The sequence below is a fragment of the Falco cherrug genome, chromosome 6, assembly GCF_023634085.1.
Source record: "Falco cherrug isolate bFalChe1 chromosome 6, bFalChe1.pri, whole genome shotgun sequence".
NCBI classification, from domain to species: domain Eukaryota; kingdom Metazoa; phylum Chordata; class Aves; order Falconiformes; family Falconidae; genus Falco; species Falco cherrug.
In genome coordinates this window covers 74,817,207-74,844,586 of record NC_073702.1, presented here as the reverse complement: position 1 = coordinate 74,844,586, position 27,380 = coordinate 74,817,207, and the positions used below count along the sequence as shown (strand labels likewise).

Here is a 27,380-nt window from a genome sequence, read left to right as displayed (position 1 = left end):
TGGGGGCAGGCGAAGTGCCTGGGGTGCTGGGGGTCACCACCATGGCTGTCCCTGGGGATGCTCTTGCCTGGCAGCTGCGTGGGAGCTGGGAGCCAGGGTGTTTGCTGTGGGTGTGATGGAGCTGCTCTGCTCCCTCCTGTGGAGTGGGAGCCCTGTCCTGTTCCTGCCCAACACGGGTGTCCCTTGTCCCTGGCAGCCACAGCTTCTTGTTCAGGGTTGTGCTGGGTGGTGTGTCCCATGTGTGGGTATGGACACAGCTGCACACGTGACCCAACCCAGAGGCCCCAGAATTACCACCTCTGATTTGGAATGGGACCTCCATGTCCATCAAATGCAGTCACTACTCAGCTCCCTCCCTCGTGGCAGCCCCACAGCATCAAGCCCTCTACCAGTCCCACAGCCTCTATCTCTGTAATAATCCTCCTGATGGGGCCTGATCCTGCACACAGCCCCCACAGACATCCTTTCAGGCCATGGAGGGGATGTAGGTCTCCCAGGCTTGCTGCCCAGCTCTTCCTCGAGGTGACTGTTCCAGTGGGTCTCATGGACCACAACCTGGAAATGTCCAGAAGTGTCATCCAGCAGGGAGAAATTAGAGGGTATTCGCCTCTCTGCCTGCCTCAGAAAAACAGATTGCAACACTATTCTCTGTCAACAGCCAGTGACCTCAACATTTCTGCAAGCGCAGGCTTTTGCCCCGTAAAGTTAAATATATGTCTTATTCCATGCACACGTATGTCAGCATGAGTATGTCAGCAACTGATTGACTGATGGTGTTGTGGAAAGTAACCCACCCATGAGTTTAATATAGTGGAGCTAGAGAATAAACAGCTGCAAAAGGAGTAATATCAATGGATAAATGATACTTGCTGTTACCCATGCATGATATGACATGACTTACATGGTAGCAGTGAAGTGGATGCTGATATATGTGTGCATTTGAGCATCAGCTCATAAATGCATGCAGCAATCAGTATGTTATTTCCAAAACATTTGTTGACATTTCAAATATAAGCAGAGATAAACCCTTTCTTATAATTTTGAAAGGTAACAAAGTTTATAATGTTCCTCATGTTAGCAGGCAGTCTCATCTCTGTGCCTGGCAAGAACATGGAGCAGATCCTCCTTAAAACTTTGCTAAAGCACATGGAAAATAAGGAGGTGATTTGTGACAGCCAACACGGTTTCACTAAGGGTGAATGGTGCCAGAGAAATTTGGTGGCCTTCTATGATGACGTTACCACACTGGTGGATAAGAGCAACTGCTGTCATCTACCTGGACTTGTGCAAAGCATTTGACACTGTTCTGCATGACATCCTTGTCTCTAAACTAGAGAGACATGTATTTCATGGATGGACCACACAGTGGATAAGGAATTGGCTGGATGGTCACACTCAAATTATTGCAGCAAAGATTTTATGTCCAAGTGGACACCAGTGATGAGTGGTGTTCCTCAGGGGCAGTGCTGTTTAGCATCTTTGTTGGTGACATAGACAGTGAGATCAAGTGCACCTCAGCAAATTTGCTGATGACACCAAGCTGTGTGGTGCGATCAATAAGCTGGACAGAAGGGATGCCATCCACAGGGACTGTGACAGGCTTGGAAGGTGGGCCCATGTGAACTTCATGAGGATCAGCAAGGCCAAGTACAAAGACCTGCACATGGGTCGGGGCAATCCCAAGCACATATACAGGCTGGGCAGAGACTGGATTGAGAGCAGTCCTGTGGAGAAAGACTAGGGGTGTTGGTTGGTGAGAAGCTCAACATGACCCGCAATGTGCACTTGCATCCCAGAAAGCAAACCCTACCCTGGGCTGCGTCACCAGCAGCATGACCAGCAAGTTGAGGGAGGTGATTCTCCCCTTCTACTCCCCTGCCGCCCTGCGTCCAGCTCTGGGGCCCCCAGCATAAAAAGGACATAGACCTGTTGGACTGAGTCCAGAGAGCTGTTACGATGATCAGAGGGCTGGAGCACCTCTGCTATGATGACAGGGTGAGAGACTTGAGGTTGTTCAGCCTGGAGAAGACAAGCCTCTGTAGATGCCTTAGAGCACCTCCCAGTACCTAAAGGGGCCAACAAGAAAGCTGGAGAAGGACTTTTCACAAGGACATGTAGTGACAGGACAAGGGGGAGTGACTTTAAGCTGAAAGAGGGTAGGTTTAGATTAGATATTAGGGTTCTTCACTGTAAGAGTGGTGAGCACTGGCACAAGTTGCCCAGAGAAGCTGTGGGTGCCCCATCCCTGGCAGTGCTCAAGGCCAGGTTGGACGGGGCTTGGAGCAACCTGGTCTAGTGGAAGGTGTCCCTGCCCATGGCAAATGGTTGCAACTAGAAGATCTTTAAGGTCCCTTCCAACCCAAACCACTCTACAGTTCTATGTTCTTGCACATTCCATGCTAACTGATTATTTTGTCAGATTGGAGGAGGAAAGGAGGGAAACCTTATTGAGACTGGCTGCTGTTGTCAAAGTTCTGGCAGTTCACGCCAAGCCACCACAGCCCATGTGCCTGCTGTGCAGTGGGGTGTCACAAGAGGTGTTGCATGAGGATAACGGTGAAATTTGCAACAGCCCCAGGGAGGCATCTCAGCCTCTCCCGTTGCCACAGGGAGGGACAACCTCAAGATGGCAACCACATCTTCCCCATGCAGATGGGTCACTTTCTGATTGGCCAAGGGGAGATGTGGCCATGGGAATAAGCATGTCTCACCCAGCAGCAGTGGTATAAAACCAGAGTGTTTCAGGCAAAGTGGTATTCCCTGACCCCAAGGGCATCTGGGTACAAGTGATCCCTGGCACGTTTGTAGCGGTCTGAAGACCCAGACCTTCCCTTGTCAGGCAAGTAACTATGGGCTGTCTTTCAGGCTGACCACCATTCAATCTCTCTGTTGAAGTTCCATCATAGTGGAACCATCTAAACGGTTGGTTATATCTGTTCACATAATGATGTATCTGAGCTTTCTAGAGAAAAATATAAATTGAAAATACGAATCCTTTCCAATTAGAGCTTGGAATCTGCTGAAACAGGGGAAACCTGGCACAGGAGAGATTGGAAAGTTTCTGTGGTGTTTGAAGAGGGACACCAGGGTCTTCTGTTTGGGATAGTGGGAATTCTATAACTTGGAGGAGCCACTTTCCATTCAGCAGTACAGTTTCCATTCTTTCAGCCTTCAGTTAACTCGAAAGGTTGTGTTTTCCTGATCTTTGGACACTGAGACATTTCTTTCTCTTCTTGTTCCTAACTGGGGACCTGCTGCACAGAATTATTTCATGACTTAGCTTTACTATTGCTCTTGTATTGGCCATTGGCACAAGTATCTCCAAAGTGTGCAAACCTTCTCTACTTTGCCTTTGGTAAGGGGACGCAGAAGCAGGAGAGCACAGACACTAAGTGTAACCCTTATCTAATGAGTACAGTGGAAAGCATACCTATTATTTCCCTTTGATTCTGTTTCCCTATTTATATTTTTACAAACTATATAGTATTTATATTTAGGTCTGTTTTAGAGACAAGTGTGCCACGTGTAAGGCCCAAGGTACTTAAGTTTTCTGACTGCATTCTCTTAATAGCATCAGCTGCCTTTTTACTTAAAACAGCACAGATCACCAGACTGAAGATTTAGTCTGTGTTTGGGAGAAAGCTTAAGGAAGATGACTGAAATATATGTGTTTAGGTACTGCATTGCCTGAAACTTCCTGAACCATTTGCAAGCTATTCAGGAAGCTGCATATGTAGCTGTTGTTCTTGTCAGTAGGCAGCTGACAACACCATCTTCTTTTGTTCAGGATAACACATCTGCAGTTTGGTATAGCACCCTGCCTAGGCTTCAACACTGCCTGGGGTCCCCCAGTGCCCTTGTTGCTTTGGTATCTCCCCTGAAGGTGAAGACCTGTGAGAGGCGTCAGCCATGAATCTCCTGTATGTACTCTTCCCCTTCTTCATCCTGCTGGTCCAGGGTGCTGCAGGTGAGAGGGGGAGATGGGGTGAGGTGTGAACCCCCCTCAGCCGGGTTTTCCATCATGCAGGAAGCGACCATACTTTTTAGGGATGCTTAAAGGAAGAAATGGTTTTGTGGCTTTGCTCCAGCATAAGAAGTTATGCAATGGGACACACCAAAGTATGCTCTCACAGTGCCCCTTCCTCTGAGAACAGAGGGGCTGGTGTGGAGAGAGCCATCCAGGAATAACAGCTTGACTCCTTCTGTGGGTTAGGGAGGGGTTGAGCTCTGGGCTCCACACTGGGCATTTAGCTGCTGCTCTGGAGGGTGAGCTCCCATTGCAATCGCTGAAGTCTCAGCCTATGCAGCCTAATCCCGCTCAGGCAAAAATATGAATGGGAAGTCCATTGTCTTATCACAGATACTTAGCACCTTTGGAGGACCCCTAGATGTGTGTGATTCTGTGATATCAAAGCCCTCTACCCCAGGCTGGCTGAGCTAGCCAAAGCTTTATGGATGAGCCAGTCCTTCTGCAGAGACAGCGGGAGGTTGGAAAATATCCCTTTGTACCAGAAACGGCCAGGGGTACCTGTGCCTCAGGGCTTTAGCTGATAGTCCTTCTCAACAGTTAACTTGCTCTTGAAGGTGCAATTATGGTCATTTTAATACTTGGCCCACAAGGTGGGTTGAAATCCTAGTGGAGTGCCAGGCCTTCTGAATTTACAGAATATTCTCCCAAATTACCTTTTCCTTTCAACTGTTACACTGTACAGATGCATCTCTGGATCCAGGAAATGAAGATCAATGTAAGCAAGAAGGGGGAGTCTGTAGTTTTTTGACCTGCTATCACCCTTATTACATCTTTGGAAGGTGTTCAACATTTATGGTTTGCTGTAAAAAGTAAGTTCTAAAGTCAAACACTCAGGAATTGTCCATCTGCTTGCTTGGCCGAAATAGATACGCTGTTCACTTTGTATCCGTACTGCTGGATAACACCCTCCTGCATCCATGCTGAGAGGCAAAGGCCAGGGGAGGAGAGTTTAAAGTTCATTGGTAAAGCTGCTTGAGCCTGCCCTGTGCCAGGCTGAAGAAGCCCAAATTCAGCCAGCACCTTCCCAGTCCCCCTCAGCCCCGTGAGACCGGACTGGGGACTTTCATGAAGACTTTCCCATGCTGTTGGAAACTGAAGTTTGATCTTTGTGTAGTGTGAGGCACAGGACCATCTCCTTGAGGTTTCTAAAGAGCCTTGGATTCCAGACTGCAATCACTAAGGAAAGCACATGTCTAAGTCATCTGCAATAAGTACTGGGAGGAGGGGTTGCCCAGTAATTTCCTACAGGTCCTTATACTAGAAATGGCAGAGAGGCTGGAGGTAGACAAAGAGGGAACGTAAGAAAGAAATACTGGTGACTATATACTGTGCTTTTCTTATGCAGGAAACCGTGATGAATCCCTGGACTTTCTGAGCAGGTTGCCTGCCCCTCTGGCTGCTGGAACCATCTCGTGATGTCCTCTCCCCATCCTGCCTCCGCCATCCCAAGGTGGTGTGACAGCAGGAGTGGAAGTGCTGCTCCTGCTGGGTGCTCATGGGTTGGAGATATCCCATCATGGGCCGGGTGTTGTTTGGGTAGAGTCTGCTTTTTCCAGCTTGAATAAAGACATGTAGTTTCACAGAATCACAGAATCACTGACTGGTTAAGGCTGGAATGGACCTCTGGAGGTCATCTGGTTCAACCCCCCCTGCTCAAGTTGGCCATCCAGAGCTGGTTGTTGAGGCCTGTGTCCAGATGGTTTTTAAATGGAGACTCCACAATTTACCTGGGAAACCTGTGCCAGTGCTCAGTTCACCCTCACAGTAAAAAAGTATTTCCTAGTGTTCAGAGGGAAAACTCCTGTGTTTCAGTGTGTGCCCACAGCCTCTGGTCATGGCCCTGAGCACCACCAAAAAGAGCCTGGCTCTGTCCTCTTTGCACACTCCCTTCAGGTATTTATATACATTGGTAAGATCCCCCCAGAGTCTTCTCTTCTCCAGAATGAACAGTCCCAGCCTTTTCTCGTAGGACAAGTGCTCCAGTTCCTTCATTATCTTGGTAGTCTTTTGTTGGACTCTTTCCAGTACATCCATGCCTATTTTGGACTGGGGAGCCCAGAACTGGACACAGTCCTCCAGGTGTGACCTCAGGAGCGTTGAGTAGATGGGAAGGATCACCTCCCTCATCCTGCTGGCAATAGTTGATCTAAGGCAGCCCAAGATTCTTTTGGGATAACCTTTGCCACAAAGGCCCATTGCTGGCTTATATTCAGCCTGGTGTCCACCAGGACCCCCAGTTTCTTCCTGCAAAGCTGCTTCTCAGCTGTGTGGCCCCAGCATATACTGGTGCATGGGGCTGTTCCTCCCCAGGTACAGGACACTGCACTTCTCTGTGTTGAACTATCAACAGTTCCTGTCAGCCCATTTTGCTAGCCTGTTGAGGTCACTTTGGGTGGCAACACAACCCCTGGCATGTCAGCCACATATCAGCACACAGTTTGGTGCCACCTGCAAGCTTGCTGGGGATAACCTATATCTTAAAGTTTTCTGGTTTCCAGGGAAGAAACAGGATGCCTCCTCCTCTTTTCCCATCTGGACACTATGAGACCAGCCTTGCCGCTCTCTGCCATCAGACACTGCCCTCAGCCCTTCTACAAACCAACGCACGAAGCTGTGCTGCTGCTGCAGGTGAACATGTGTGATTGTCTATGTGCAGGTCTGCATGTGACCAAAATACTTGTCAGGTAGCAGCAAGGCCAGGTGGTTCCATCTGGGGAGTCTGGCTTCATAGCAGTGAGGCAGCTCCAGTTTTAAACTGGGAAGGCTGGTCAGCAAATTGTACAGCCAGGGTCAAAGCTAGCAAATAGCTCAAGCAAGGACCAGGGGAAATAAATTGACCTTAAAAGCTGCTCTCAAGTGATGAGTTCGGCTTATCACAGCTCTTTCTCATGCAGCACTGTTACACACAGCTCCATGTAAATTCTGGTTTTGAAAACAGACAGCTAAACCTCTCTGCAGTGAGCACAGAACATTCCCTGTATGTCTCCTGCGAGATGACCCTTGGACTCAAGGGTCCGAAGGCTTGAGGCTTTCCCTAGGAGGGATGTTCAGCTGTGTCGAGATGGCAAAAACTGTACCTCCATGCTCTTCTTCCTGATGGTACATATGAGTTTGCTTTTTGAGTAAGGCAGAAAATGAAAACCTTTTCTGACCCTTCTGTTCAATGACTCCATCACTCGGTAGAGTTTTGCTGCCAAGCTATATCCCTGGAGTCAAAACTGCAGACACTTTTTTAATGTTTTCGTGTGATTTGGAAAAATAAAGAGCATAGAGCCATCATCATAGTAAGTGAGAGCTGGATTAAGTTACCCAGTGAAACATGATGGAAACAAATACCAGCAAACAGAAGCCCAGCATCTCTGCCAAGTGCTGCATACCCAGCTGGAAAGCCAACGATGGCTGAAGGTGGCCTATTCCTTCACCAGAACAACCAGAGTCACTTCTTATGAAGACACACGTTCATGAATACACCCACACATTTACTCACAGGTGGATCACAATCATAGAGGCATTTTGTAGGAAGGGTGAGAGCAGCTAGTCTAGACTCAGGTTGTCTCCAGATGGATGGAGAGGAGAAGACACCCTGCTAACTCCCTGTAGGACTACCCATCTGATCCATGGGACCCCTCTGAAATGTAACCTTGAGGGGCAACTGGACAGCCAGCCTGGGAGATCTATTTCCCTCTAAATTCTACAAAGGTCTCTTTGGGGGTTGCCATGGCATCTGCTCAAGTGCTGATGAGGGCAAGGCAGGTCCCTCCCTGCTGTGTGGTGGGATGGGGTGTGGAGCAGCATAGCTCCCAGCAGGGCCTGCAACAAGGAGGGTTACAGTGTGATGGAGCAATATGATGAGGAGTCTGGGACCTCCAGGAAGGGCAGTACCCACCCAAGGGACATACTGCCCAGCACAGACCTCCATAAGTATCTGCTACTGCTGGTGCCTGTGGCTGCCAAGGACAAGGACCAGAATAAGGGTGACATTTGGCCACTCATAACAAGCAGTATCCTGAGGCCAGAATTTTTGTCAAGGTAAAGATGGAGGCTTGAAAATCATCAAGAAATTTCAGTTTTTGAATTGTAGAGAAACCTCAACAGCTGGTGGCCAGCTACCCACAAACACCTGCTGTGTTGAGAAATAACGACACTTCCTGTCCTTCACTTCCACAGTGCACACTTCATTCCCAGACATGACTATCAAAGGTCACATTGCCAAGCGGTACCACTCAAGGGAGTATTAAGCATTTGGACAAGTTCAGGCAGAACTGCAGGAGGTGAAAGAGGGGCTGAGACAAGAAGCGTTTCAGTACCAAGTATTATGTGACCTGTGAAGTATGTATACCACACCTACCACAACATATACCGTGTGCAACACATTTGAGGGGGTTCAGTTCCTCTGATTTCATCTGGGTGGCCACAAACACAGCAGTGGCTAGGCTCCCATCACAAGCAATAGAGTCAGGAGAACCAACAGAATGGTGAGGATGGCTTCAGTTGCTTGGACATTGGCAGCAGTGCCATTTCTAGTTCTGTGTGATATTCTGCCATGTGCTGCTGTGGAAGAGTCAAGACCGCTTGCAAGTCCAGTCTATTACAGGGTTGTAGAAGTTAAAATCTGTAACTTTAACTGTCATAAACCAGATCTTTTAAGGACCTTCTGTGTCTAGTTCAGTAACACCATTGAACACTGTTTAGTGTAGGAAATCCTACAAGGGACAGCAAGCTAGATGTTACATTTTCGTAATGCATTTGAGCTAGAAGTAAATATAATATAATAAACCTGGTTATCTGCTGGTTAAGTAATAGTTAACAACTGTGTTCTCTGTAAGCTAATTCCTTTGTATGTTTGCATTTCTCAGCAAAATTTATAACTTCTGTCATGTTGACAACCGAAAACACCCTGATGTTTTCTAGGCACAGATTTTCACTGCTTTGTGTCTGTTATGGTGTCTTTTTCCCAGTCTTGATACAGAGTGCTGGACTTGCTTCTGACTATAAGCCTCCTATGCATTCTCTTCACTTTTCTCTTTGCCATGTCAGATAGAAAGCAAGTCTACAGCCTACACCAAAGAAGAAAAAAGATGAAATAAACATTTTGAGGCATTTTTCTAAAATCTGCCCAATCAGTTCTGAACTGCTTTTTGATGGCAGACAGAATCTAGCTGCTGTAAATGCACTGAGAAGAGTCCTGAAGCACGAGATTTTGTCTGAATGCATGGCCATGTTCCATGCTGAATACCTCCTCTGGATACGTTCCCTCTGAGAGCCATCAGTACCCTCTCAGCTCCCTTTGATGTATGAGCAAGCCCTGACAGCTGTCCCACTGTATGACAGGGCCAGACAGTCTTCTAGCACTAGGCTGTGTCTACAACTTGTCCAGGCATGGATGCCCCCCAAACATGCATTTTCCAAAGATTTTGAGTTATGTTAACTATCACCATGACTTGAGTATAGGAAATCATGCCACAGAGGATTAGAAGTCGGGTGGGATACCTGAGGATAAATTTGTTCCCTGCTAGGAAGTGCAAAGAATAGTCATAGGACATATAACACTGCAAGAGGCAGGCAAACAGAATCGCCTCTTGAATGTTTCAGAAGTGTGTGTATCCCAAGAGAGAACTGAAGGGAGTGTGCCATATGGTGGAGGGAGTGGGAGAGGAGCTAATGAAGAGAGACCAGTATAATCTGTTCTCCACCTATTGTCTTTTATGCACCTTCTCAGAGGGACAGCTGGAAAATTCCACCAAAACTTACAACTGTTGCTGTGAAATTACAGGACAAACAACTTCTGGAGAGAAAAGAACTGCTATAAAATGTTGCAGTATTTTTAATAAAAAAAAAGAAAATAGGTTTACATCCTTCCTGAGATGCTCACGAGTATCTTCCAGAAGCCAGAACACAGAGTCTTCACATGCTGATGTTTTAATGGATGGTAGGCGTCTGGGTTTCTAGTTATTTCTATTTCTCTTTCTCCAAGAAAATATTTCTGCATAGTAAGAAATAAAGGATTTTGGCATCTGAACATATCCCACCAAGGGAAAAACTGAGTCCTTTCAGTCAAACTGTCTCTTGGTACTGGAGGGTAAGGTCTTCAGTCCCTGTCTGTCTATCCCTGGACAGCTATAAGTCTCCAAAATGCTCAAATTAAGGAGCAGCTGGCACAGTAAATTGTTGCCCTCTGGGGTTTGTGTGTCAAAACCCAGGTAGGATCATTGCCTTCAGCCCACGCAACAAACACCCATGTTTCAGCAATATGAATGCTAAGCAAGAACAATTTATTTAAAAGGAGGGAAAGCAATGCAGAATATATTTAGATTTATTCTACATCATAAAGCTTCTTGGAATAAAAATGAGAGATGCATGAGGCTTTGTAGCAGGATGTGGTGGTTTTAGCAGTAAGGGTATTCAAAGCAAATTCCTAGGGTTAGGAGAAATTTTCATCGCTCTTGAATGGACACTCCATGAAGTCTTTATACACGCCATGGCCTGCACAAAGAAAAAAAAATATTCAGATTCTCTTTCTGCTTGTATTCTCTCCCTACTTACTCTCAGTCCATGCATATTTTCCTCTTGGGTATAAATACTTTTCAAAATACCCTATGTGTAGTAGTCATGCTGGGACAGCCCTGTGCACTCATACCTGTGAGTAAGAAGAGTGTTTTCCTATTGCTTCAGGAAAAGTAGGGAATTAAATTGATATCCTTTTATATTGTGGTGAATGTGTGAGTGAAATCCTGAGTGAAAATAGAAGGCTACCTTTCACATGATAATTTGTTTTTACAACACTGTCACATGTTGTGCACACATTTGATGGCACTCTGCAGCATAACGGAATCCCCCCATAGAGCACAGCAACCCACTTCTACCAAACCCTGCTATTTTGCTCTGACATAGGAACTGTAAAGTGGTCAAATGTTGCTGGGACAGCACAAGGCTGACATCTCCGACCATGCTTTACCTTTCTTGCTGGGGCAGATCATGGTGCACATATCAGGAGAAAAAGCACAGTGGAGCTCAACCTGCTTCAACATTTGACTGTCCTCATGGTGTAATAGGTTTTTTCCTTATATCCAGTCAATCTCAATAGCACCTTGGGGTTAAGGACACAGGCAAAGTAGATTTGTCTGCTCATACTGCAGACAAGCCTTGGTGAATGTCAAACTCACAATTTGCAGCAGGAGCGGAACCCAAAGCATTTTCCAACTTTAATCATATGGAAGGGACATCTTCCAAAGTGACAGGACCCATGTCTACAGAAAAGCATGTCCCGCCGGGGTGAAGACAAACCTGCAACAATAACAAAAAAAAAATTCCTTCCCTCTCATTCTGCAAGGCAAGGCAATGCAGCCCTAACGCCAGCAGGGCTTCCCATTCCTTGAGCTGCCTTTACCACTAACTTGCCTTGAGGACTGGTGCCCAAATTTGGCCATATTGGAAGGCCATGTAAGAGGTGAGATTACAATGCAGGTCTACACCTTGCAGAGATGGGATCCTTAGCTCACAGTGCATCTAAATGTATAGCCTTCAAGTCCAGATGGAGAATGATAGAAACCTCCTGACTCATTGTCCTTTACTTTATGGAAAAGTGTCATGGGTCCAGAGGCTTTAATATTGGCTCCTATCTGAAAAGAGTTGGCCAGGCTTCATTTTCATCTGCAATCCACTGCTGAGTGTGCTGTTATCCAAAGATCATGGCCACCACAGACACCATCTCAGGCATCTAAAACCAGAGCGTTTAGCACAATCTTTTTAGGAAGACACAAGAAGTGAAAAATCACTTTTCTTCAGAAGCTGTAATTTCTCCACCCTTGAAACCATTTTCATAGGGGAGCAGGCAATGAGCTGTTTGACTAAATCCTGTTTAGTTTCTAGCATTTTTAACCAGTAGTGGTTAAAATGTGCTGGGAAGTTTACTTCAGGTGCACAAAAATCCCCTTCTAGCATCTATTTTCCATCTTACCTGGAGAAACCTGCAGTGCCAAAAGGAGGAGAGAAAAGAGCAGGTAAAGGATCTTCATGACCGCAGATTTGCTGTGTCACTGTAGGGAAAAGGACCAAGGAAGGTGTATGATAGACAGTCCCTGGGATCTACAGTCTTCTGAACTGTACAAATGCTTGTTAATCAAAATAGCATTTTTATTGCCCTTTTCTTCAAACTTTCAAAAATAACCAGTAATACCCATATGAAATCATGGGTGCTGTGCCAGCATTTCTGGGAAAAAGTTAATTTATACAGGGTAACATGCTTTCAGGATATGTGATCATTAAGTTATTTTAATAGTTTGATCACTCAGATTTCTTTCACACTTTGCAAGTAGTCTTTAGCCAAACTGCAATCATGATTTCATTTTTAGTTAAATGTTTTATCTAATAAATAAACAACAGTAAGCAAAATAAGGTGAATATACAGTCAAACTTATAAACTTCAGAAATTTGCAATGCCTTCAATGAAAGAGTTCATAATTGAAATAATATCAGCAAAACGGGATTAGATAGCCTAGAAAGGGGCTTATGGATAAAGAAGTGGTATTTAATGTCATATATCTTGGCATTTGAGAATCTTCTGATCCATCAGAAATTATCTTCCCTTAAGCAAGGAAGGGAAATGAGGTTGTGCTGAGATGTCATATTTCTGCAAATGGAATGGTACAGCATGGCCAAAATCAGCTTTGAAATTAGTATTAAAAGTTTACACAAATTTCTATGTATTTGAAAATATCAGAAGAAACAAGCAGGCAAAGTTAATAATTCTGAAAATGAAATAAAGTTCTTAACGTAGAGGCACAGATATAAAACACCATACTGCGTTCCATCAAAGACATTGCTAATTTCTCTGGACCACAGACCTCTAAAGTAACCTGACCCAGCCAGATTTTTCCCTAGGACTTAGTAAGCAGAGTATTTTTATCAAAGTATTCTAGGTATTAGCACATATTTGAACTACTTATTCAACTCGTGCAATTTCAGGAAAACTTAGATTAACCCTTTTTAGTAACCTAAAATTTAGGTTAATAATGCAGAGGTTTGGGGGGTTGTTTTGTGGAGGGGGCAGGTTTTGAGGAAAAGACAACAGCAGACATTGAAAGAAAGAATGAAAAGAACTGAGAAGTTACCAGGTGTCAGGTAAGCCCAGAAGACAAACAAGACCAGCTCTTGGTCCCTTCCCTCCAGAAGGCTTTGGCTGTAAGGTTTACAGCCTCTTTTATAATATGTTTCTTAGGGGGAGTGACAACTGCTTCCTCTTGTCAGCACACGTTGAGCCAATCAAAAAATCACCCGGTTTTGGGGGTTTTTTTTGGTGACTTCTAATCCAACAAGAATCAAGTTGCTCTTCATTTTGCAGTGAAAAAGCAGGGTTTCTCTCTGAACCTATTGAAGCTTTTCTTCTGGAAAAACCTAGGTTACTCATGCAATACCTCTTGTGACACTCCAGTTTGTGTAAGATACGTTAAACCACCGTGGTATGTGACAAATGTCTTGGGACATACATTGAACTGTTCCTGCTTAACATAATCCATTGCAATACAAAACGTCTGTGTGCTTCCCTGCACTCCCAGTTACTTTATTTTCTGTTCTATAAATACAGAATATAAGAACACAGAATGGACGTAAGAAACTAAACCAGATGTCCATTGGCCTAGCAGCCAGTGGCCACTGAAGATGTCTAAGTAGAGAGCATAAAATGTACAGAAATAGGATAAGTGTATCATGGTTATGCCCCTGTACGCCCTTCCAGCTGATGGAAAATACAGCAGTTTAGGACATCCAGTGCCAAAGGCTGTCTCTGGACCCTCAGGCTGCAGAGCTCCTGACTGAGCATTCTTCTGTGACTCTGGCTGATCTTCTTGTACTTCTGGCCTCCACAGGACCTTCAGTTGATAATTCCACAAACTTATTATGCCTTAGGTAGCATTCATTTTCTGCTTATCTGCTCTCAGCCTGCTAGCTGATCATCTCTGCTTTTTCTGTCACGGGAAACAGCAAAGAAATACACCTTTTCCCCCTTTCTACATCACTACTGATGCTGTGGTCTTTTCTTACACTCCCCCTTGTCTGTCTATTTTCCCCTCAATAAAAAGAGGGATTCTGTCAACCACATCTGTCAGAGAAGTCTTCAAATGGATCCAGCCATTTCAGTGAATCATTCCTGTTGTACATTCATCTTATTTTTTTCAGTTCTACTACAGCCTTCTGGGAATGGGCTGGCTAGAATTGTGTGCAATGTCCAAAACACATCTTGCATTAGTGTAGTCCCTAATCAAATTTATTTTTTTGTTTTCAGCTCCTTTCTCCACTTCAGTTCCTACCATTTGCCTTGCCTTTTTGCCCACAGGTGAACACTGACATTTCAGAGTGGTATCCACAGTGAAGTCTACAATTGCATTAGTGTAGTTTTGAAGTAACCCCCTGACGGTCCCGTGACTTCATGCTGGTTCAGTTTGCAGTGAGCTTTTCATGTGTGCAAACTAGATTCCTTAAGAGGAAAGTGAACCAGAAGTTTTGCTTTGAAGGTACTCCAAAGGTACTCAAAGGTGCTCTGCTGCTTAGTGGGGCATGAACCAATGTGTGGTCTACACAACCTCAGGGTCCTGTAGAGTGTACATAACATTTCTTTCTTTTGGAAACCTGAGGAGTTTGGACTGGGTTATCATCCATTTGAGGAGAGGCTGAAGTACCTGTCTTTGTTCAGCTTGGAGAAGACACGGCAAAGGGTCATCTAACTGCAGTTCACAGCTACCTAATGGTAGCTATAGAGAAGATGGAGCCACACTCTTCTCAGATGCGCAGTAGAAAGATGAGAGGTAACAGACACAAATTACAGTGAAAGAATTTCCAAATATAATGAAAAAAAAGCCTCTCACAATGATGGTCATCAAACACTGGAATGGGGCCCCAGAGAATTTATAGAATCTTGATAATCTCGTAGATATTCAAACTCAACTCTAAGCTCTAGGCAACCTGGTCTATCTTTGGAACTGGCTCTGTCTGGAAGGGTGGATAGACCAGACGGTCTCCAAACACCCATTCCAACTTACATTGTTTTTTGGTTTATTCACTAGCAAAATCCAAGTCAAACCGAACTCATAAATCAATATGATGAAGTTTCGAGGAGCCTCAGCACAATCTCTAAGGTCTAGTGATCCTTTCCTTTATACTGATCTTCCATTGCACCAAGTCCCTTGCTGACACACCCAGTAACTATCCAAAGACACCAAAACTAAATACTTTTTCAAATCGTATTTGATTTTACATTTCACCTCAGGCAACAAACATTGTTCATGCAATATTTTAATATGACACCTGAAGTACACATAATAAGTTATGATACATTTGCTGTCTTGAATGACTCGTGTTTCTAATTGACCAAGATCTCTGTGAATGACATCATGTCTTATGGATCATGTATTATCAAAGCAAAGCTGAAATATTTTAATTGCTTATTGGTTCTATGGTTTAGTTACTAGTGATGTGATTTTTTTCAATACTTTGATACTAATTTCTTAAGTATACAGAAGTTTACACATGTGCATACATGTACAGACACACATAGAGATATATATGCATGTGAAAACATGACTAAAAATTATTTCCCTTAAATACACACCCTGGTAATTGAGATAGGTTTTTTTTATTTACTACCTATTTTTATAAGTAAGTGAATTGTTTCTGCAGTAGGAAAAACGATAGTTGAATTTCTGGTGTGTCTATGAACTTCTGGCCATAAAGCAAAAAATGGATGGAATAAAACTGCAGAAGCTGCAGTTACTTCACAGCTTGCCAAGAGTTTGTGGTTACCTTGCCTGCCAACTGTTACTGTTACTCAACCTGATTCCTCAAGGAAACAAAGACGCATCGTTAATTTTTACCACATCCAAGGTCCTATGTGCAAGTAATATCAAGGACGTGACTTTAAGGTTGAGCATTCTTGACACGGTTAATTATAAATTCTACATGGTTGCTCCCATCATTACCATAAAAATACCTCTGCCTGGACATAACGAAGGGAGAAACAGAGGAGGGATGGAGCACATTTGGTTGTCCAAAGCTCAGAGTGGTGAGGCAGGCCTTACAAAGATGTTGGTTTGTGGCTCTTAGGGTGGATAACCTTTCCATCCCCACCTGCAGCTCCTGTTCTTATAAGCAAGAGACTGCCAGTTTCATACATCAGGAGGAACATATCAATGTTTTGCCCTTCAAAATCTCAGCAGGTTTCTCCAGTGCCTTTTGCTGCTAGACCTGACTTACACCAGGATCACAGCAGTGCTACATGTTCCTTCACCCAGTGCATCTGGGTAAGAAAGTGCACGGGATCCAGCCCAGCTAAGCTGGGCAGCACCTCACAATAATTTGGCTCTTCATATTAGGTAATTCTTTCTACCCAAACTGTCATCTGCTTTCTCACCATTTTCAGTGCAGAGGGAAAGGGAGTCTTTATGGAGAGTTTCCTTTTACTTTTTCTTCTGTTTTCTTGTTTCATCAAAGTTCAGAATATGATCTAGTTATGTTTCTATCTCCACAGCAAGTCTTAACTCCAACTTCTTCAAGTTGAAGTCCACTAACAATGCCACCCTCCCCCACTCATTTCGGGTCCAGATCACCCAATCCTCTTTGGAAGAAAACAAATATTATGGTGGGGTCAGCATTTTATGTAATAAGACAGTGCTTAGAGCCCTGGCACATGAACTCATAGATGGAGCCTGAAGCACTGCTCTGCCAGATGCAGATGGGATACACTATTAAGGGAAGTGTCTTCCTGATGAGGCTGCAGCGTGTCGTGAGGAGAAATGTCTTTCTCTCTTTCTAAATCAAGATATTTGGGTAATTGTGCAAAGATCAGTTCCCAGAAATGAAGGAGGATCTTGCCTCCATCTTAGGAGTCTATATCTAGCACAGCAGATGAGGCAATTGGGAGCAAAAGGGAGAATCTCAAACTCTGCTCCTAATAGTTCTCTGGTGAAAGAAAAAGCAGCAAACATTAAGGAGGTCTTTTGGTGGTGTCAGCCCTGTTTCAAATGATACTACACGAAATACCTGTCTGTTGTTCCATCCTCACCTCAGGAGGATGATTTGCTCGTGGTATTGAAGGCCCGGGGCATCTGGAAGCCATTGTATGCAGGTGTAGCTAGAACATCAGGACCAACAAAAGGCTAAGCTCTAGCAGCTTGCCAAATAGCAGATATTTTAGTGCACTCCAAAGAGGAGATAGGTCACCTCCAACAGTGGTGGCTGGTGGCTTAGCTAACTACAGCCTGCCCCTCAGCTGTACAGTAACACCACCCCTCAGCCTCCTTCATGTGCACTGAACTGAATTCTAACCATAGGGCATACTCAATGCACAGGAGATCAAAGTATTTTGATGCCACTATGGAGTGTATGGTACAGAAGTTCAGACTCCTCTAGATTAGCTGCAGAAGCTGTTAGGAACAGTTGCACTGACAAAGTCAATCTACCAAAAGGAGGATAACCAGTATTTAGATGTTATTCTACAAGTCAATTTGCAAGACACATATTACATTGCAGTTAACAGATAAAGTTTTGAACCCACATATAGATAATCTGAATCAATAATGAACGGATATGCAGTCATAAACTTCAAACAGTACACAAAAAGTATTTAATCAAGCTCAAGACTTTAATGATTATGTAATTTTCTTGAGTAACCAGGGAGAAATGATGAGATTAACATGTGTGTGAACAAACCTGCTCTCCATCTTGGTTTTGACTTGACAGCTAATTGAAGGTATCAGGGCACCAGGGCAGAGTCCAGCCAATTGGTCTAAGGACCACACTGTGGCTGGCAGGCATGCAGTGTGTGTTCAAAGCTCCCTGGCACAAGCCATGTAGGCTACAGTTTCTAAAACCTGAAGAATCTCTGTAAACCAAATCATATTTCTGGAGACAAATGGCAGCAGCGATCTCACCAAACTTCAGGTGTCCTAAAGGTAAGCATAAAAATCCAAGCTGTTTTCACTGCTCTTCCTTTATAGTTAATGGAAAGAAATTGTTCTACAGATCTTTAACTGAAGTACAAACATTTACAATAAGGGCACTAGAATAAACGCAAAAGTAACAGGATACAAGAAACCCAGAAACATTGCATTAGGAGATGTTGTGCGACAGTGTCTCCTGCAAGATGAAGAGCCATAAGCACTCATTCTGCAGAACAGCATAAATGGGAGGTGTGTATCTAACAAAGCCAGCATTTCCTCTTCAGAGGGTTATTTCACATACACTGGCACCTCTCCAAACCCACCCAGCAAACCATTAGGAGTCAAAACCTTCTCAGTCTGGTAAAGTATTTGACTGGGTACTGTTCTGTGCACATTCAGCAACTGCTTCAGAGGAGATAATGGCCAAATCACTATGTTGCACATCCATAACTTTTGGATATGTGTTTGCTAGTCCCTTTCTCGTTCCTTCTTTGTACTTTTTTTCTGGTTTGTGTTGCTGTCAAGGGTCTGATGTTACCCAAAATGTTGCTGGTTTTCCCTTGCATGAGGTCTCCTCAGAAGTGAAATTTCTCAGATGCTTCCAGGCCCTCTGAAGGAAGCATCTGGAGATACCTTGGCATTTTCTACACTGCTAGGCCATGACAGCAGGGAAAAAGCAATAGAAAGCACAGATTCTGTCACTGGCATATCAGTCAAAAATACCATATTGCTTTCAAAAAGCAGCCTGGAAACTACTAGAATGTGTACCTGCTGGACACAAGCACCCATGAAATCATCACAGAGAGAAGCTAGGTTTCACCTCGACAAAGATACCATGGTCACTGCAGGAGCGCTCCAAGAATATGGCCATTGGGAAACAGGGAATGAAATGACCCCCCTTTTCCCTGGGGGTGCAGTGGGGTGTGAGTGGAGAAATGTCGAGCTGTAAAAGCCACCAGCCCACCTGTGTGTTACTGCATGAGGCGTGAGCAGTTCTATGAAATATTCCCTCCTTCCCTGCAAAAAACACCCAAGGCTCAACCATACCAATGCCATTATAACCGACTTTATTTAAGTGGGGGCAAGAAATAATTTCCATGGTATTGCCTCATTCATATTGACATTTTTGCAGACACTGATGTTTGTTTCACTGGAAAGGAAGGTTCTGAGAACTTTTTGTTGCAGTAGGAGCTGGTGCCACTGGGAACAATGGGATCAGGATGATTCAGGGGTCATTCAGCCATTCCAAGCAGAAAGAATTTCCAAGGAGAATTCAGTCTTCATCCTCCACCCCCTGCACAGTGGAGAAGAGAGAGTTTCAGGTTACCCACCAGTAGGTTTTCTGCAGTGATGTTCTCTTTATTTCATGACAGCAGAACAGAGGCCACCATGGGATGTGGACACCCCCTGAGGACCTCTATGCCAGCAGGTTTGGCATTGGTGAAGTGAGACAGGATGGTGTCAGGATCTGTGCCTCTAAGATGGTGCTCTGGAGAAAAGATAAAGAGAATCATAGAACGGTTTGGGTCGGAAGGAACCTTAAAGATCATACAGTTCCACTCCCCCTGCCATGGGCAGGGACACCTTCCACTAGACCAGGTTGCTTCAAGCGCCGTCCAACCTGGCCTTGAACACTGCCAGGGATGGGGCATCCACAGCTGCTCTGGGCAGCCTGGGCTCTCTATAAGGAGGATATCAGTCATTGCCACAGTGATCCCTGCACTTCTACATACCTTCTGCAGCAGGACTGTCCATTTTGACATGTTCCAATCCAATAATATGGTCGACGACATATCCCTGGAAAGCAGCGGCCACTTTGGTGTATACAAGGTTCTAACTCCCGAGGAGTGAAGGGCTGACCTGCACAGTAGAAGGAGAATAGTCGTTTACAATGAAAATGAGCAAAAATGGATGCTCTCTCCCCCTCTCCACCCCCCTGCCTCCCAATTCCTCTCTCTACCCCCCTCACACCTTACCTGCAGCCCCTTGGAGCACTGGGCACTGAGGTCGGCCAACTTGCCTCAGGCGTTTCTCATCGCAATTGCCATCCATGCTGAGGAGCTGTCATGGTGGCTTTTCTTGCCAGTGCTCCCCGAGCTTCCATCGCCATGGTGTGGAAGAGCGTGTCGTCCTCAAACCAGACACCGGCTGGCCATGGCTGGAGGAAAGCAGTCCCACCCATGCAGAGAAGACCAGGTCTGAGACCATCTGAGGCACCTGAACATACACAAGACCATGGGACCTGAAGGCACATGCCCCAGGGTGCCAAGGCGACTGGCAGATGTAGTTTCCATCATCTTTGGGAAGTCCTGGCAGCCAGACAAAGTCCCCAGTGACCGGAAAGAGGGAACCATTGCACCCATTTTCAGAAAGGGTCAAAGGGACGACCGTGGGAACTAGCAGCCAGTCACCCTCACCTCTGTGCCCGGTCCGACCATGGACCAGATCCTCCTGGAAAGCTTGTCAAGGCGTATGGAAGACTGGGAGCTGAGGAGAGGCAGCCAGCATGGCTTCCTCCAGGGCAAGTTGTGCCTGACTAACCCGGTGGCCTTTTACGATGGAGCGGCAGCGTTGGTGGTAAGAGCAACTGATGTCATTTTTCTGGACTTGTGCAAGGCCTTTGGCACGGCCCCACACAACGTCCTTGTCTCTAAATTGGAGAGAGACGGGACTGGTGGATGGATAAGGAACTGGCTGGACGGCTGCACGCAAAGAGTTGCGGTCAATGGCAACAAGCACAAGGGGCAACGGTTTTTAAACTCAAAGAGGGACGGTTTAGATTGGTGCTAACAAAGAAGTTCTTTACAAGGGCAGCGAGACGTGGGAAGAGGTTGCCCAGAGAAGCTGTGGATGCCCCATCCCTGGAAGCGTTTAGTCCAGGAAGTCCCTCGCCCAGCCCAGCCCAGCCTCCCCCTCCTGGTGTCTCACAGCATCCCAGAGCGATGGGGGTTGGAGGGCACCTCTGGAGATCATCTGGAGGTGACTGTGGGGGACCCTTGCTTGGCCATGAGGACAGCCAGCTTCTGCCTGGAGCCACTTCAGCATTGGCACTGATCCCATGCGAGCTCCTTGGGATCAGTCTGACCTAAAGGCAAGGCTCTGGGTCCAGGAAGGGGAAAACGTGCCTGCGGGGGTGGGAGCGGATGCTAATGACTGAGGTGTGGTTGCACCCCATGGGTTGGTGGCAGGGTCCACAGGCACCTTGTTGAGGTTCACTCTTAGCTTGGGGAGGAGATGGTGGCTACTGCCCCAGTTTTCCCCAGCCTGGGGGAAGATGGGGAGCCGGACCCAGCCCCAGCTCAGGAGAGGGTGGCAGGGTACTGCCCCTGCGTGGTCGGATCCCACCCGGCCTGGAGGGACAGCACAGGCTTGGCAGAGGACCGCGGTCCAGTCCTGCTTTGGGGAGAGGTGTGCTCCGTTGCTGGTTAACATCACTGGCCTGGTCCGGGACACCACCGATCTGGTGCTGATCTTGTCCGGGGGGGGCAGAGGGTCCGCGGCAGGGCAGCGTCTTGGGGAAGGGGGTATCGCTGTGCCGGTGCCCGGCTGGGGACAGGGCAGGGATGTCCTTGGCTTTGGGCTGAGCTGGGGTTGGGAAAGGTGGCCTGCGACCTCCTGCCGTGTGGCAGGGAGTGGGGAATGTCCCTGACTAGTTCAGGACTGAGGGCGGTCCCTCACCCAAGGTCAGTCTGGGGAGGGGTCCTGGGTCCCGTGCAGGCTGGGCAAGGCCAGGTCAGGTCCCTGCCCCCCGCCACTCTGTGGTCGGGGTCCCGGCCTCGGTGCTGGTGTGCGGCAGGGGATGTTCGGAGCCCTGGGGATGGCCTCTGAACCTGTGCTGGTGCCCGGGGGGGCTCAGGACTGGGGGCACTTTGGGGTGAGGGACCTGGAGCTGGCACCAGTCGGGGTTGGAGGTGTTGCAGATTATCTTAAGATTTTACTGAATCTTTCTGTTTTTTGTGTTTATGTAACAGTTATAAGAGCATGTTGATTTTAAGGCGTCAACCTCCATGTTAGAATTATGTTAACGCTTATTAACCAATGACGTATGAATCGTGCTGCTTGTTATCCCAGACTGTTCCTTGAAGTCCCTGTGCTATAGACCATAAATACCCTTAGTCCTTATTCTCTAGACCATAACCAGAGCACCCCGGTTCGATTGTGTATAGGGTGAGTCATTAGGCAACTTGGCAAGGCCGATATCCAGCTGTCCAAGCTGGCAACAAAACTTACTTTTAAGGTGTCCTGAAGTGAACTACCTTCACTATAGCACTAAAAATCACGCCCACAGGTCAAGAAGACCCTTGCCCAGGTGAAGACCCTTCCCCTACGCAAGCATAGACACAGAAAAGGATGACACTGCAAATATTACAAAGATATGTAGATTACTAACCAATCATTGTAATTGGGAGTGTACGACCTTGTAATTGGTGTATAAATGTAACGGTAACATCTGAACAGGTGTGCTTGATGCGTGGAGATGCCACCGAGCACCCAGTGCTGCAGTAAAAGGGTGCCGGCTGCTTAGTGCTCCAGTGGGGGTAAGAGGTTTTGATTCCCGGTTTCGGTGACAGAGGCAGCACCCCGGTGCCGGGCTGGGCAAACGCCGATCACCGGTGCCCAGCGAGGGGCTCTGGGGAGCGGGGCCCGGACACGGGGCCGCCGCGGGGCAGGGAGGGGCCCGGGCCCGAGCCCGGCTCTGGCTGAGGAGCCGGGGCGGCTGCAGGCCGCCGCAGCCGGGGCGCTGGGGACGAGCCCCGTTTCTCACCGGCGCGTCGCACGGAGGCGGGCGGCGCCGCGCTGCTCGGGGCCGGGGTCGCTGGGGGCCGGGGTCGCTGGGGGCCGGGCCCCGCCCGCTCGGCGCCGCCGCCCCGGGCCCGCTCCCCGGCTCACGCGGCCCCGGCCCGCCCGCAGCGGAGCCACCGCGCATGCGCGGAGCCGCGCGCCCGCCGCCGTCGCCTGGCAACGCCCTGGGCGCGCCCGCCGCGGCCGTTGCGCTGGGCGGGTGGCGGTTGGCGGCGGGCGCGGGCCCGGAGGCCGGGGCGGTAGAGCGGGGGCCGAGGGGGCCGATTGCCGTCACCGGCGCCGCGGTGAGACGCCGCTGGGTCCCGCCGGCGCCGCGCCGCGCCGCCGGGCCTGGCCGGCTCAGCAGCCCGCGCTGCCGGTCACCGCGCCGCGGGGCGGGGGGGCTGGGCAGGGACCCCTGGAGCCCACCCGGGCCCGGCCCCTGTGGGTACGAAGGCCCGGGCTGCGGCCGCGGGGCAGCCAGAGACACTGCGCTGGGCAGAGGAGCTCGTCCTTGTCTCTCGGAGCCCGGGTACGCATCCCAGCCGTGTGTACCAGCAGCTCCGGGCAGAAACCCCTGGTGCAGTTCCGCAGCTCCGGAGCCCTGCAGGCGCCTTGGCACTGCTACATCACCGCCTTCATCTTCCTTACTTTCCTTTCTCTCAGCCAAAGCTGACGTTCTCTGTCCTCCTGCCATACCTCTCTCTTCAGACATTCTCCAGCCTCCTCTCCCACATCTCCCCTTTTTTGTTTGTTAATCGCGACAAGACAGAGGTGGTGTGGAGCTGGGTGACCATGACCTGATTTACATTATGATCAACTAAACGCTGAACAGAGGAAAAAAGGCATGGGAGACACAAGGCAAACATCAGTGAGGCGGTTAAGGCCGTTAGAATAAATCCTGCAATACTTTTGATCCACAGCCCAAAGTTTCCCAGCCATGAGAAGAGACCAAAGGCATCCCAGCCCTGGCTCTGCTGCAGATCTTTGTTCAAGGCTTTTAAGTTTTGTATGCTTTTGTGAGTTGATTCAGAGTGGTCACTCAGGTTCATGCAACACGTCCCATCCAAGTCTTCACACCCATGTCCCTGTGCTAACAATCAAAAATCAATAGCAGCTCGGTTCTGCAGCGACGCATGACGGACAGAATTGACATCTGCTAATAATCCAGAAAGAGCAGTGTTTGTAACATTACTTTCTGTATGTAGCAAGCTAGCAGCCCAATTTATGAAGCGAGTTAAGAGCATGTACTATTCCTACAGAAGAGATTAGAGAAGCAAAAATGTGTTGCGCTGCATTACGGAACTCCACCTGAGAGTTACAGGTGGCTGCGAGTTCTGCGTTAGAAACATTCGACACGTGATGGGGTTGCGATTGCAAAAGGGCTGCAATGCCCGCTTGCAATCTTCATTGGCGTTATCATAGTGAGTTGTTTTAAACGCAGCCCCTGAGCTTCCTCATGCTCGACTTGTCCTTGCAAACTACTCTGAAGCCGATCAATGAAGTCAGCATAGGACCCTGCAAGACTGTGGTGAACAACTCACTAGAGGCTCGCCCAGACTCTGTTATCTTCCGGACTGCCTTAACAGCCGCTTCCTTAATCTGCAAATAGGCATCCCTGGGATGCCCTGTCTGAGTCGTGGGAGCGGCATAATTATTTTCCCCAGCCAACTGCTCATCGTTAACAGCAATTCCCCAATTAAGGTTTTCCATCAAGGCCACTACACATAGCTCACAAAAATCAGATAACCACATCATATACTGCGTCGGAGTTAGTACCATGCGAAGCAATGACCTCCAGTCGTGACAGCGCAAGTGTCTAAGACTCTGCCATTGCTTCAAGAAGGGACATAGCAAACTAGTATGAATCCTCCCTTCCCGAACTGCTTTCCTTAACTCTTTAACAGCCTCACATTGCACAGGCTGCCACTCTGGAGGCTGATTTGGCTGAGAAAATACGGGACATGCCATAGCGACTCCCAAATCCCCTCGCTTAAGCGCTTCCCGCTTGCATTGCCAGCACCGATGCCTTGGACCCCCTTTCACCCTCCCTGAAAATACAGTCAGTGCATCAGGAGGGGGAGGAAAAAGGTCTGGTTCCTCTTCCAGATCTATAGGACCTGGATCAAAAGGTTTCTCAGTGTCAATGGAATCACTGCCCAAGTTGTCCCATTTCCGCACTTGGTCCTGTGTTGTGAGGGTCGCTGCAATCGGCAACAGGAGCTTTGGGGGCTGAGGAGGTGCAGATGGGAGTCACCATCGTTGATGCTGTGTTGAGAAGAGTCGTGCTGTCGGTGGAATTTACAGCTTCCCCTGGTTTAACACTGTTAGTAGAATTAGTCCACGCTTGGCGAAGAGCAGTCAGAATTTGCCACCAAGGGGCTAAATGCATTCCCGCCACAGGTCCCCCTCCGCGGCAGCATCATACAATCGTCTGATGAAGGTAGATGAATTCATTCTCATTTACAAGGCTTCTCTGCCAGCAAGCCAGAAAATATCAAGGTAATTAAAAGCAATTTGTGAGGTGCTGTCCCATTGCACATTCACTGAGTTTTATCATTGCTGCAAATTGCAGAGGCTTTTATGCTGTTGCAAAGGTGGGACACAAAGGAGACCTTGCTGCTTGCCTCCTTCCCATCACTTCCCAGAAAAGCATCCTCCTTGTGAAGACCAGGACACATTTTACAATGCACTCTGTTGCAGGAGAAGCAATGAAGGACCGGCTCAGGCCCAGCTCAGGCTGGGATGTGGACTCTCAGCAACGTATGTAAAAGGCCTCTAACAGAGTAAAAAAAAAAACAAACAAAAACCCAAAGCATCTACGTCCTTTGGATTTACTACTTACTTGCAAGGGTTTAACGCTGGCTAATTACAAAGCCAAGGGTTTTCTGTAGACAGCATCTTATGGACAGCTCAGAAACAGTTCTCTTCAGCCAGCCAGGTTTTTCTCTATTGCCTGTAACAACCAAAACCCAGCATTTGCAATCCAGGTAAATAAGACTGATTGGTTATATGATGCTACGCCTTCCAACACTAGCCAAAAGATCTCTTTCCCTTTTTCTAGCTTAAGGAGGCACTGAGTTTGACATGTAGTGATGTCCCAGCAGCTTGACATATCACCTGAGCTGCTGCTGTGGTCTCTGAAGATGTTCTTACCTTGGGCTAGTTGCAAGATAGAAGATACATTAGTACAGCTAATAATCAGCTGTCAGATACATTAACCCAGAGCTCTTCTGCCAACAAGCTAAGCTAATATGCAACTGAGTAAGCTAGGACCTTTCTGAGGGATTCAGCTTTCCAAGGGAGCAGCTCCTTCAGACACCCCATCAGGACTTTGCGTCTGAGCTTAGCAAATAACTGGGCCTGATGTGACCCACCACTGCAGAAAAATCTGTGTTTCCCAGAGGATTATGGTCTCTCTTGTCTGAGTCCCGGCTCTTTCATTTCATTTCCCCGGTCTCTGCCCCACTCCCCTGGCTCACTGTGGCATCTCCTTTTGGTGTCTGTGTCCACGTGGGTGAGATGCAGCAGGCTGACCTGAGACACAGCTATATGGATCAGCAGTGAAAGAAGAATGAGACAGTAGTTCTGACTTTTATTATGTTTGGGGAAATCTCCTCTACAGTAATCTAATTGCTCCTAAAGAGATAAATAAAAGGAGACAAAACTCAAGGAATGCCAGCTGCGTGCCAGCCCCGGAAGGAATCAGCATGGCATTTGCATGGTTATCCATGCCTTCAGTGAAGAAAGGTTTCCCTCTTCTGGCTGTCTCCTTCTCGATCCAGTCATGATAGCTGTAAACTGACACTAAGATCTGAGGGTTTGGCTTTACTGCGCAATCTTCTCCCCAGCTGACGATGCCGACCTGAAACCACTTCATGGTGCTCCAGTAGCCGCAAACCAGAGGTCCCCCGCTGTTGACCTACGGCATAAGGAGCATCTTATAGCAGGATCAAACCTCGGGGCTCTCACAGGCTGATTGGGAAAAGCAAACTCTAACCCCAGTATTTGGGGTAACAAGGACATTTTGGACTCAAAATGTCACAGCTCAACCCTGAGGTCCCTGCAGAATAAATAGATAGAGAAGGTAAGAGGAGGAGATCAGTCACAAGCTCTGGCTCAGTGCAGTGCCCTGTCCTTCTCGGCCTTTTCCACATGCTCCCGGGGCCCCAGAAGGCTACCTGAACCCTGTCACCCAGAGATGACATCCAGGGGTGAAAAGGGACATCTGCTGTCGCTCATTCAGTCTTTGACTTCTCTGCAAAACTGGTGCATGTAGGTGCTGGGTACCTGCCACTGTTAATTTGGGGGGCTAGCATCCAGAAATTGGACAGGAGACGAACACTAATCCTGACAAACCCTTCTTGCAACCATGGTAATTTTACTGAAAATTTGACCGCTACTGCAAGGGCAACCACCATTCACCCAGTGTGCAAGCCTTCAAATGCACATTGCAGCCACCCCGCAAAGAGGAATGTCACTTGTCTGCCCAAATCATAAAACGATAAAATGATGAAAGCCCCATAAAACCATGGGACGCAGGAAAAGCGTTCCAATTCCTACGAGCTGCACATCAAAGCACCCTTCAGAAGCAAATTTAAGAGACTGCAAATGCAGAAACACCTGTCCACCGCTCTGTT

At 47.4% G+C, this 27,380-nt stretch overlaps 3 protein-coding genes across 3 annotated transcripts in view; 1 reads left to right on the top strand and 2 right to left on the bottom strand.

Annotated features, from left to right (window-relative positions):
- The window catches only part of LOC102045850 (serine protease 48), a 235,877-nt gene that overhangs the window by 196,629 nt on the left and 11,868 nt on the right, over nt 1-27,380 (bottom strand). Inside the window, exon 5 of the mRNA XM_055714017.1 lies at nt 23,662-26,662. Within this exon, the coding sequence (XP_055569992.1) occupies nt 26,360-26,662 (303 nt within the window). The 3' untranslated portion in view covers nt 23,662-26,359. The remainder of the gene's footprint in view (nt 1-23,661; nt 26,663-27,380) is intronic.
- Nucleotides 2,854-4,843, top strand: LOC129736341 (ostricacin-2-like). The gene is made up of 2 exons (XM_055714027.1): nt 2,854-3,967; nt 4,713-4,843. Exons 1-2 carry the CDS (start codon nt 3,910-3,912, stop codon nt 4,841-4,843), a joined length of 189 nt encoding a protein of 62 aa, XP_055570002.1. The 5' UTR covers nt 2,854-3,909.
- Nucleotides 10,282-13,291, bottom strand: LOC102059193 (antimicrobial peptide THP2-like). Its single transcript, XM_055714016.1, has 4 exons — nt 13,141-13,291; nt 11,988-12,066; nt 11,194-11,314; nt 10,282-10,513 (listed from the first exon to the last, which is right to left on the bottom strand). The coding sequence occupies exons 2-4, from the start codon at nt 12,043-12,045 to the stop codon at nt 10,498-10,500; spliced, it is 195 nt and encodes a 64-aa protein (XP_055569991.1). The 5' UTR covers nt 12,046-12,066; nt 13,141-13,291; the 3' UTR covers nt 10,282-10,497.